The sequence below is a fragment of the Seriola lalandi genome, unplaced genomic scaffold (genome assembly GCF_002814215.2).
Source record: "Seriola lalandi dorsalis isolate HSWRI2012SDOR001 ecotype SW California unplaced genomic scaffold, Sedor1 jcf7180002054885, whole genome shotgun sequence".
In the NCBI taxonomy this organism is placed as follows: Eukaryota; Metazoa; Chordata; class Actinopteri; order Carangiformes; family Carangidae; genus Seriola; species Seriola lalandi.
The window spans coordinates 2,723,417-2,735,715 of NW_019525437.1; the positions used below are offsets into that span (position 1 = coordinate 2,723,417).

Consider the following 12,299-nt stretch of genomic DNA (forward strand, 5'->3'; position numbering starts at 1 on the left):
CACATTAATGTAAGAGCAGTGCATGGTAGTGGACCTAGACTAAAGTTTCTCTGGATTAAAAGCCGGACAGTATAAGGTCACTGATCAGACAGACGTTAGTAACCAAAGTGTGACTGTTAAAGTGTAAAAGTGTGAGGGTTTTATTTTACCCTTTCTTATAATAAAACCAAACAAGAGCACTGTAACATGCTGCTCTGGATCTCACATGCAAATTCTTTCATGACAAACTGTGGACATTTGTGATCTTTGAACTTTTTGTGATCAGCAGATGAAAATAATTTTATTTTTATAATATTGATCAGTTTCATAGTTTACCATGTGATTTGTGGATAGCCAATGTGGGCAGCAGCTGTTCTTGTGTTATTACTGAATATCATATATGATGAACAGATGTGTTGACGGTTGAAATGTCAAAGCTGTGGTCCTGGTGTCACCCATGTTGAGCATCCTAACACATGAAATGCTCTGGTGGAATGATATGACCATAGACTGTATATAGAAATGACATTAAAACAATTATTAAACAACATCTAAATTCTAAGTAATCCTTGTGTTGTTATTGTCATATTGTATATCCAAAAGCTACATATAGTCTTAACAGATTTTAGGATAATTAGATTTAACTCAGCCTGACAGAGTAAGATAAAGTGGGACAGGAGATTTCCAGGTTGAGTGGCCCTGAGTTCAGTCTCTTGATCTAGACAAAAAGAGAATATAAAGAAATATAAGAGCTATATTATAAAGAGAAATATTACACTAAAACAACCATATATTTTACTAAAAAAGTTTTTTTCAGTATGGATTTACTTTTTATGACAGCGAAATTTCATACTCAAAAATTCTGTAATTTCCCACCAGGTCACAGGAACAACTGATTCAGACAACAATGTTCATACATGTTTTTATTCTCTTTTATTTTATTCACACATTTCACTTTACTTTACTTATTTTTGTTTGTGCCCTTCAAGCTTTTTTTTCCTCTTATGTTGTGTTTTGATGTGTGTGCTTTTGATTTTCATTTTTTACGTCTTTAAACTGCATTCAATATTTTTTCTGTCATGTTTTTTAATAGTAGTAGAAGGTACTACAGAGTATATTTATTTGACAAATAGCGTAACTTTACAAAAGACCTTTCAGAGACGGAAAAGCTCAGTCAGATGTTTTGATTAAAGATTGTGATTTTTTTATTATACTAAATTGCATCTATAATATACAAACATTCACAATATTTTTGTACAATCACTTTGTGCTTCTCCCCCGTACAGGAGTGAACTGTAAGACAACAAGTTTACATAAACTCTCTATATAATTTGTCCATGGTATACACAGCATAAAAATAAATTCATACTCAACACCATTATAATTTCTAATTCTATCATTTACAAAGTCACTTAAAAAATAATCATATGAAGACAATGTCAATATTATTGTATATTTTTATATATCAATATGAGGAAACACAGTGGGGAGTCACACACAAAAACGTGCGCTTGTTGTAGCTATATAACAATTTGGCAGGATATTGTTTTTTCTATCTCCATAATATTTAATAATAAATGCACAATTTTCTTCCTCAACATCTTTCCTTTTTCTTGAAGTCGTTCATTTGCACACACGTACTGTATCTCAGCTGACATGACATTATCAAAATATCCCACTTCCGTCAAAGATACCGTACACAAACACAAAAACCTTCACAACTGAACACGCAATAAATATCATGATAACCATATGCAACAATAGAATGTGTTGGCTCTAATATCACACACGCACACGCACACACACACACACACACACACACCCACGCACACTCATGTAGGAAACACTGCGAACATGACGGCTACGTGACTACACCTGCTGAAGGGGAGGGAGAGAACCGTGTGCTCTTCACTCGTCAGCTCTGCTCACATGTGCATGTGTGAGTATAAAACACCCTCAGTATGGCGTTGGATTGTGTCGGCCAGTGCAAAAGCTATAAGCCACCATGAAGCAGGGCTGCAGCTCTCAGCGGCAGTCTGGGCTCAAGTCTCTGGCAGTCTGGAGGGTCTGATACGGGTCTTGTACCTGTTTAGTTGATTATTTTTTTTGTTCTTTTCTGGTCCAGTTTGGTTTCTGAGCTTTGATTAGTTGGTTATTTACTCCTGGGGAAACACCAGAAACTCTCATGTGGAAGTTTGCTCATGACAAAACAAGAAAAGCAAACATAAACAAAACAAATTTTAGTGTCTAGATTTGATGATGTGCACCTGACACCTCCAAGTTGTACAGCCATGACCCCCTGTGCTGGATCAACTTTGCTTTATTGAAGAATATGCTCCATGTGAAGAAAATACAGTATAGACTAAGGTTTTAAAGCTAGAGACGCGGGGCCCCTTCATAGGACATGGCCAGATAGTTAACTAATAATATAGTGGTGCAATAAGTTTAGATAGAGACAAATCAAATTGCAGTGGAGATGGATGAATCTGTGGCTTTTTCTGTCAAATGTTGCTTTAGGTCTTTAAAAGACTTGGTCCAACCCTGGTGTGAACATCACTTTAAGTGTTTCCCTTATCGTTGATGAAAGTGCATCACAAGTGCTGTTATTATTGTTCCAGTATATTGATTTGTCTCATATGTTTACCTGATATCTGCTCTCAACCCATCACAGGAAGTCCTGTTAACTTCATGTTGTAGCATGTCACGGTCACGTTTGGGACTCGGCCCTTTTCCTGTTCAGCCTTTGACTCAAATGATTTCGGCTGCAGCCCTGCCTGGGAGTTGTGCATTGGTGGTGTAGCCCTAAAGCGTCTTTCAAGCCAAAAACAGCACTAAGTAAGGCCAGTAACAGTTAGTGTGCTATAGGCATATTGTATCAGAGTGAACCTAACTATCACTAGCAATCTGAAAAGCAGCCTAGCTGATGTTTTGGCGCATGACTCGCGGGTGAACGACTGCGACCTGTAAACTTGTGCATGAGCAGCTGTGGTGGAGTGAGTTTCTCGTTGTGCTACACTTTGAGGAGAGGCAGTGCTGAGCTTTCCTGTGGACAATGCCTCCAGCTCTTCCTGACAGTGAACTCCAACAAAATCTGACGTTCGGTGTGTTCAAAACAAAGACGACCAAAATGAAACGGCACATTCGGCCGAGACTGGGGCAGTGTGTGTGTGAGATTTCCAGATGTACAGTACATCTTGAAGGTCACACAACCACAATTACTGTTGTTGTTTCATCTGCAAGTCAACAATGTCATAATCTGAGGCCTGTGTTGTCTGGGTTCATTTGTCTGGAACTTCCATCTGCATGGAAAGACCAACACACACCAGCAACATACAGTATAACACATGTCAAAACTGCTGCACCAACTGTTTTCTGTAAAGTGCACAAAACAGCAGCATCTTTATGTCATCAGTATTTGCTGCTGTCATATTTGTAGTGTTGACGCTCATTAACTGTTCAGAGGGGCTTCCTCACTTCATGTACAAGGTGCTTATATGTTTTATATTTTGCACTGATATTTCAACGTTATTGGTTTTATTTCTATTTTTGGAGAGATGTTTTTTATCAGCCCTTTTTTTAAATTTCACCACCACTCCTTTAAAACATGTCATTTGTGCAAAAGCTCTGCACATGTAGGCTACTGATGGCATGTCTGGTGTGTGTTGCCCTTAAGCATTTGGAAATGATCCTGCTGTCTGCTTTCTTTTATACTGGTTCTAATTTTGGCTGTGATGCTTGAACCTGCATCCAAACAGGAAGCTGATTGGCCAATAAGCTTGTTTGATGTGTACAGCTTCTTTGTGACTTATAGCACCCTCACCTACTTAGAGACGTTAGCATGTATCCTAACAGGTGCATGATTCCAGATTTAAGGCTCGGTCACACCAGAATTCAAAATTTAAAGTTATATAAATTAGATCTGCTGTAATCAACCACAACTTTGCACTGTTGACCAATAGGAAACCATCATGACAGTACTGAACTTTAGAGTGAACGAGGCGACTCAGATTTGTCCACTTTTATGCTGTGTTCACGTCATTGCAAGAAGGAAAGTAATGATGGGAAAGACTCCTATGTGTACTACTTGTAAGTCATCGCACAACCCAAGATGGCAGCTGTCATTCTTCTTGTGCTACTGCTTTTCTTTCTGAGAAGGATTTATCAGAGCCTTTGATGTTGACGTGAACGCTGTTTACAAGTGGGAAACTGTTAGTTATGTAACTCAATTATCACATGTCTGCTGCATTATACTGTATTACCCTCCTCTGCCGCTCCAGAGAAACAGTTAGCAGTTATGACAGGTGCCAATGGCACGAATATCTCAAATAAAATGTGCTTCATATTGTCCTATAAGCAACAAAGCTCTGTAGCTTGCCAACTGGCAGTTACCAAACTGCCAGCTCTGAGAAACACTGTGACTTGACGGTTTTTTACTGGTTAGCAAGTTAGCAGTTGCAGTGGTTTGCGAGATAGCAATGTGTGCTGTGTCACTTTCTGGGGTGACCGGGCCTTTATTCTCCTCATCATGCTAACCCTAATGTATCTAGCTTGAACATCCTTACCTAACTCTAGTCACAGTTAGCATGCTAGCTTTTCAACGCAGACGTACAATCAACAGTGGTTGTAGAAACTTTTGAAACAATCCAAACATGATTTTGTTTGGAGCACACTGCTGCCCTTACTCCTCCGTCTATGTAAGGGCCTCCTCAGGTACTCGGGGATAGGGAAGGAATGAAACTGGCTATATAAATGTTAGTTAGCAGAAACTGCAGTAGGCATAGTGATTATTGACGGCTCACAAACATGGACTGAAGCAGAGAGTGTGTAGAGGAATGTTACGATAGTTAATCTGTTTTTTTCTTTTTCTGCGGGGGTTAGCGGACGAGGCGACAGCGGAGGGGTCACAGATGATCAGCAGCACTTCTGAGGTAGCTGGGCGGGCTTGTCGGTCAGTCTGGTGGTCTTGGTGGCAGGAGCCGCCGGCACCTCCACGTCCACGCGCTCCGACATCTTCACACAGATGATGTCCACCAGGCGCTCGAAGACCTGCCGCACGTTGATGTTCTCCTTAGCGCTCGCCTCGTAGTACTCAAAGCCTGCGGGAGGAAAAAGGAGGGTTAAACTGGTGAAAGGAACATGTGGCTTTGTTAGTTTTTGTTATACTATTATTTTCTCAGAATTTTTTTTAAGTCTGTTATTTTCAAATAATTTCTTTAAAGTTTGGGTTTAATTACAGGAAAAATAGAGGGAGAGTTCTAAAACTATTAAGTTCAATTAGTTTTGATTATATGAATCTCCATTAAAGAAATTGTTCCATTTAAACTCCAGTGAATATTTAGTTCTTATCCATTTATTAATGGAAACTTAATACGTCTTTATTTATGCTGAATTGTTTGTGTGTAGATATTTAAATGTATGTAGACTGTAAATAAAGATGGATGTAGCCTCTGTGACATCACCCACGGGTTTCTGAAGAGCTTCTGTGAGCTGCTCCGCCGTTGCCATCTTGGCAGTGTCTGACCCCGCCCCCTAACTCCCAGCTAATCCAAAAATGGTCAAAGAGATGAGGCGTGTGCAGAGCTGAGACTTCGGTGCACGAAGGTTTGTGGCAAGCATACACTTACCCACCTGTCATTCAACGAAGCCACGCCCTAAATTATACATCATTTTAAGCCTTAATAAAATGTAAACAGGTGAGTTACAGAAACAGGTGTCATGAAGGTGGAATTTAGCTATAGAGACCAAAAGTGTTTTTGTACCAGGCTGTAAACATGTTTATTTCTGCTGTAAAGTTGGACATTTTAACATGGGAGTCTATGGAGACTGACTCACTGTTGGAGCCAGACTGCAGATTTTGAGACTTATGGTCATTTTTCAGCCCTGGAGGTTGATGCTTGTGTGTTGCTCACCTGGTATCTTCTAAATAAAAGTCTCAATGTTGTGCGGTAGCTTAGGTGGAAATAAGATCACTCTCTATTTTTCCTTTAATTAGCACCAAATTACAGGATTCTTTCCAGAAAAGGTGTGAGGTGATTATTTGTTTTGTTTAACGAGGACACAAGCCAGAAAAAGTTTAGAAACCTACATTTACACTGCTCTCTTCAGGCCTCTTAAAGACTTCAGTGGGGTGTGGTTTAATCCATTTGAGCATCTCAAAGTGTGTTTGCTGTTTTCAGACTCTTCTACCCACTTCACAAATATCTAAATCCTGGTGAGGCTTTTTCAGCTTCATGATGCTGATCCAAACATTTGGATGAGGCGTGATACCCCACTTTGTAATGTTTCAGTCTCCACCTGTAGCTGCTCACAAAATACCGTTATAATATGACGTTGCTTGAGCACTGTCTCATCACAAAATAAAATAGGTTGACCTGGTGAGTAACTGTGTTATTGTCAGAACAAACTGAGGCGTGCATGTTTATTCAAGTCTGGTAAAAGTGTAAAAAATACCAGTAGAGCTAAAACCAGTATGGTATGTCCGTTATCCAAAGATCTCCTTGGCTCTGGGCAATAAACAACACACTAATAGGCATTCCTCAGTACACACACCCAGAGGTGAAGTCATTTTCTCCTGGAGTTGAACGGGTTAATACACGTTTAGTTACAAAGCGTGTTTTCTCAGAAACAAAGATGAAATGATTTTAACCAATGAGCAGAACCTAAACCTCTGGTCTGGTTCCATTACCCTGGAGGTTCCTTTGGTTCTATGCTGAGGAACAATGTGAGATCAATAAAAGAAATACTCAGAGAACCAGAGGCTCCTCACACCTGACACCTTCAGGTAACATGAACAGCGTGGTAGGTGTTAAGACTTCTGTTAGCATATGAAACCTGAGCTGGAGAGTATTTGCTGTGGTATTTATTTAGCACCCAGGCTGAGCGTATTTAGCAGTGCTGAATCAGCAGTGTCTCACCTAACTGATCGGCGAGGTGTTTTCCTTTCTCTGGAGGTACGATTCTCTCCTCGTCCATGTCGCACTTGTTGCCCACCATGATCACCTGAGCGTTATCCCACGAGTATGTTTTAATCTGAGTGGCCCTGCAAACACACACACACACACACACACACACACACACACACACACACACACAGAGGTAACAACAAAAATCATTAGCTGTGTCTGACTTGAATCTGAACTTCTAGTTTCTGTCCAATCACGTACCAGTCCTGCACGGCGTTGAAGGACTCCTCGTTGGTGATGTCATACATGAGGATAAAGCCCATGGCACCGCGGTAGTAGGCCGTGGTGATGGTGCGGTATCGCTCCTGACCTGCCGTGTCCTGGAAACAAAAACAAACAAATCACTTTTTGAAGCTGCCTGTCAATACTAAACTTCTAATACGTTGGTATATCCTCTAGAGACCAACACCAGAGCAGGTGTCATAGGTGGACATTTTCTGGTGATGGTGTCACTACAGGAAAGTCAAGCTTAGAGCCACTTTATTTTTCATATTGAATTTCAACTGTGACCTTAAATACACCAGAAAACAAGCATCCAAAGATTCTGGCACTGATGATAGGAGAAGACATGATGTGTGCAGCTCTTCACTCTGCACCCGACCTCACACAAATATATATATATATATATATACAGTATATAAATATATATGGATATATATATGGAAAAAGCCAATCGTAATATCACCAAGAAGCATTACAGATGCAGACCTAGACACATTCCTGCCAGATGTTGAAAAGGTGTTCAGGCATCTGTCTGTCCAGGACACATACATACTGACATGGGTTTCTATTATTTTATCCATCCCATCTAACTTGCAACTTAAAACGTAAAAGTACGTTAAATAACAGAAGCACCGCTCATTATAATACAATACACTTAAAACTCCATAATGATCACACAGTTGAATCAGCTCCTTAACACAAACTGAACTGTTACAACCTTCATGGAGGAGGATTTGTTACAGGACTGTTGTATTAGACTGATTTATTTTTTATCTAGGTGTTCCTAATAAACTGACCTCTGGATGTATATATCCATACATCCATCACTTATTTATTCTTTTTTTTATATATTTATTTTTTGGGCATTTTTGCCTTTATGTGATAGTACAGTGAGAGGTAGACAGGAAAGTCAGGGAGAGAGAGTGAGGGGATGACATGCAGCAAATTTCTGTGGGTCAGTTTCCAACCCATGGCCGCTGCGGTTAGAACTAAGTCCATGTGGTACGCGCTCTACCAGGTGAGCCACCAAGGTGCCCCCATACTTGTTTATTCTTGAGGGTCAGTTGATTGGCCAGAGCCAATCCCAGCTGACAATGGTTAAGAGGCGGGGTTACACCTGGACAGATCTACAGTGTATCAACATTCACATTCACATTCATACCTACTGGCAGTTTAGAGTTGCCAGCTCCAGCTGGGAGGAAAGTGTGTGTGTGCGTGTGTGAGGTCAATGTGGTGTTGGACGGGCTCACTGAGTCACTTAGTCAGATGGTTGTTGTCAGATGTTCTGTGTAACTGCTGGACACTGTATTCTGTTTACAGTGAGTGAGGATAAGCCCATATACCAACATGCTAAGCTAGGATAATGCTGCATCCGTTCTGGCATGTTTGAAACCAGACTGTTTGATTTGGCAAACACTACAGGTGCCGTTTCCATGGTGACCCAAGCATTGAAATAACAAACAGGAAAACTACAGCAGGTCGGCTACAATCGTGTGCAGATAATGTCTAACCTTTTACCTCAGGTTGTTTTAAGACATCGATTTTGTTATTGCAAACTCAGATATCACTGTATGAATTATAACAGTAACACAGAATAAATTCAATATACTAATCCTGAGACAAAGATCATCCCCCCAACACACACACACACCTGTTCTCACCTCACAGTAACATACAGTGATGTGTTGACGTTGTGACTTCACACTGATGTTCACAGAGACTGAATCTACACTTTAGCACCTCTCACCCTGTCACCATCAGCAGCTGAACCACAGTCTGTCTCTGTTCAACCCTCAACAGAGCCACAAGATAAATCTGAGGGGTTGAAAGATGATTAAAAGTTAAGAAAGAAAAAATTTTTTATGTTACATGAAATTTAACATGTATATGTTACATATGAAATATAAGACTTTTTCTCTGCTTCAGGCCTCTGGAAATCCTGCTCTAACTCTTCTCCTGAACACTTGAAGTCTTGTTTAGATGGAGTTTATGGAGAAAGCTGCATTTACTTAAAGCAAATCAAATACACAGAGTAACAGACGCTTGTGTAAAGCTGGGTTTATAGTTGTCTGTAACTACACATCAAGGCTACAGAGATACAGCCCTGTTCAGAGAGGCAAAGCTAAATGGATGTAACAGCCAACCAGCTCTCACTATCACAAAGTAAATAAAAACGTGTTAACACAGTAAACAGGGACGCCTGCAGGAGGCTGTGTCAGAGTGTTTAAAAACCAAATAAGATCCAGGAAGTCTGTTTGGAGGGAAAGATTAAAATGTTCAAAAGCTTTATCAGACCTGTAGGATTTTACAACTTTGTCATGATTATGGCAAGGTAAACTTTATTACTCCACACACTACTATGAATGTGTTTTAGATGCTGTGTATTAATGACGCTGTGTTTGCTTGTTCATTTTGAACCGTGTTAGCAGCAGGGCTCCATGGACGTCACTTACAGACAGAAAAACCACATGAATTCCACGTGCAAAATCACATAGTGGCACATGTGATCACATGAGAAAACATGTTAAAATCACGTGTTAAAATTTCACATGCGAAACTTTATGTACTGATTTGAAAAACAAATGTGAAATTTGTGAAATATTGAATTTCACATGTGCATTTTCATAAGGGATCCACCTCTTAGGTCCAGACTGAAATATCCAAACAACTACTGGATAATATCCAAACAGTACTACTGGATCGACTGTGATGACATTTCATTCATGTTCCCCTCAGGATAAATTAATAATTTCAGTCCATCATCTGACTTTTAATCTAGAACCATAATTAACTCAACATGTCCCTTTGTCCAACACACACACTTGCAGAACTGATCATGTTCCCACCAGCCTCAGCTTTGTGTTTACTGCTTATTAGCAAACGTTAGCATGGTGACATGCTAAACTAAGATGGTAAACATTGCACTCGCTTAACATCAACACATAAGCATTGTCACTTTGAACGTGTTAGCATGCTAGTGTTAGCATTTAGCTCGAATCCAGCCTCACAGAGCTGCTAGCAGGGCTGTAGACTTTCAGTTACGTTTCTATACAAATAAAACTGCTGCAACAAAAGTGTTTTGTAGGAAACGTGATCTCTGTCTGGGTCACGGTTAAAAGCTACATAAGCAAAGTCTCCAGGAGGTGGCTGTGGTGGATGGAGGACGTACAAAGTTCAGGACCGTCAAACACAATGGTTCACATCCAGAGTCCCGTCTGTGGTTCAGGAAACAAAAGCACTTTGATTAAGGTTCGTTAAAGATGGTAGTTTTGGTTCATTTGTGATTTGCCAGTTATTTAAATTAACGTGGCTCCTCATTAAGGCTCACAGAAAACAGAATCTGGTCACAGTCACGTTTCCTATAAAACACATATGCAGTTGCAGTTTAGTTGTATAGAACTATTTAGGAGACAGGCTCTTATTGTTTGTGGCTTGTTCTCCCTGTGGAGAGGAGGTGTCTATAGATATAGAAGCAGATTCTGCAAAAAGCATTTTTATACATACAAACTCATAATAAGTAGAAAAGGTAGTTTGAAACGTGATGACATAATAAAAGCTTATCAGTTATAAAGTCTGCTGCTGCCAGCGTGTGAATATCTCACTCTCTAATCTCACAGAGACAAAAGAGCCTCATCTCCTCTAAGACCCTGAACTACCTTATCTGAAGCAGCTCAGACGCTGCTCCACTGCACAAACCAGCTGAGCCTCAATGTGACTTTCACACCCGTCTGCGACGGTCGCATAGCGCCGCCATCCTCCATCCTCATAGCACCGCAGCTGGTCTGGGTGCAGCAGTTTTTCTAAATTTAGCTCTTTTGTGATTTGCTTCCTCTGCACTCATTCAACAATCCCTAGTTTTCTCCTTCTTCGTTCCTCAGGGACACAGCGAGTGCTCGTTCACATTTAATTAACTGAGATTTGATGTGGAGTATAAATGTGTGTGTGTGTGTGTGTGTGTGTGTGTGTGTGTGTGTGTGTGTGTGTCACAGACATTAATCATGGAGAGTATGAGCAGAGCCTCAAGCAGTGACTGATTCTTCTCTGTTTAGTTAAAAGCAGAGAAAAATGTGTGTTTGATTTCCACAGAGAACATCACTGCACATGGGCAGGCGCGTCAGTGAGGTCCAGAAGTGATGTTGGGTGATCAGGGGCGGGTTTCACAGAGATGTCTCAGACCGGTCGGTAGTGTTGGTCTAGTCTTCATGTTGCTCATAGATCAGTCTAATGCAATTAAAGCCATTTCACAAAAGTAAAGACTGACTCATTTTAAGCCAAACCATTAGAAACCTTACCATTGGTCTTAAGCCTGTGGTTAGCCTGGGGGCTAACTCAGGCTTAAGACCAATGTTACCATGGTAACCATCCATTTATCCAACCAAACTCTGTCCCAGGGTTTTACTTCCAGACACACACACCTGAGATAACTCTTCACGCTGCAACTCTATGGCAAAACCAAGATTTTCTAGCTAGTCTGTGTTTTACGTGGTCCATGTAGTTTCTCCCACTGGTTTTCTTCCCTCTTCTCTGTACGGTGGCCCTGAGAGCTCAACGCACTGGAGCTTGCAGACAGACAAAGCACAAGCAAAAAAAAAGAAAACATCTGGACCGAACAATGTTTGAAGAAAAATGCTGCAATGTGAGAAAACAACAGGGAATGTTATTAATTTAATTATCTGACAAGTTAACCACAGACTGGACTGTGGGTGTGAACCTGGTCTCAGTTCGTACATCCTCCACCATCCACCACAACCACCTCCTGGAGTCTCTGCTGCTGTAGCGTTCATTCAATCATTCATTCATTCATTCATTCCAAAAATACATGCAGTCAGAGATGATGTTTCCTGTTACAATTTAGTAGAAGAGGCGTAATGTCTAGGAGACAGGGTCGACTCCCAGCCTTTGATATCAAGCCTATGGTGTGATAACATTAGTGTTGTGTAGCAAACATGGAGTTTAATTAAGCTCTTACATACATTTGTGTTGTTGTTTGTGTGTGTGTGTGTGTGTGTGTGTGTGTGTGTGTGTGTGTGTGTGTGTGTGTGTATTGTATCTATTTTTACTCATAACTGTGCTTTCAGTTTGAATCAATTGGCTCTGATTAGCTCTACTTATGGCACTGCCCCCCCACCCCCACCC

The 12,299-nt window shown here is 40.6% G+C and overlaps 1 protein-coding gene across 1 annotated transcript in view; it reads right to left on the reverse strand.

Annotated features, from left to right (window-relative positions):
• Positions 1-886: 886 nt before the first annotated feature.
• The window catches only part of rab3b (RAB3B, member RAS oncogene family), a 21,021-nt gene continuing 9,608 nt past the window's right edge, over positions 887-12,299 (reverse strand). The window contains exons 3-5 of the mRNA XM_023428959.2: positions 7,143-7,261; positions 6,894-7,018; positions 887-5,075 (exon numbers count right to left, since the gene is read on the reverse strand). Coding sequence (XP_023284727.1) covers positions 4,891-5,075; positions 6,894-7,018; positions 7,143-7,261 — 429 coding nt within the window. The 3' untranslated portion in view covers positions 887-4,890. The remainder of the gene's footprint in view (positions 5,076-6,893; positions 7,019-7,142; positions 7,262-12,299) is intronic.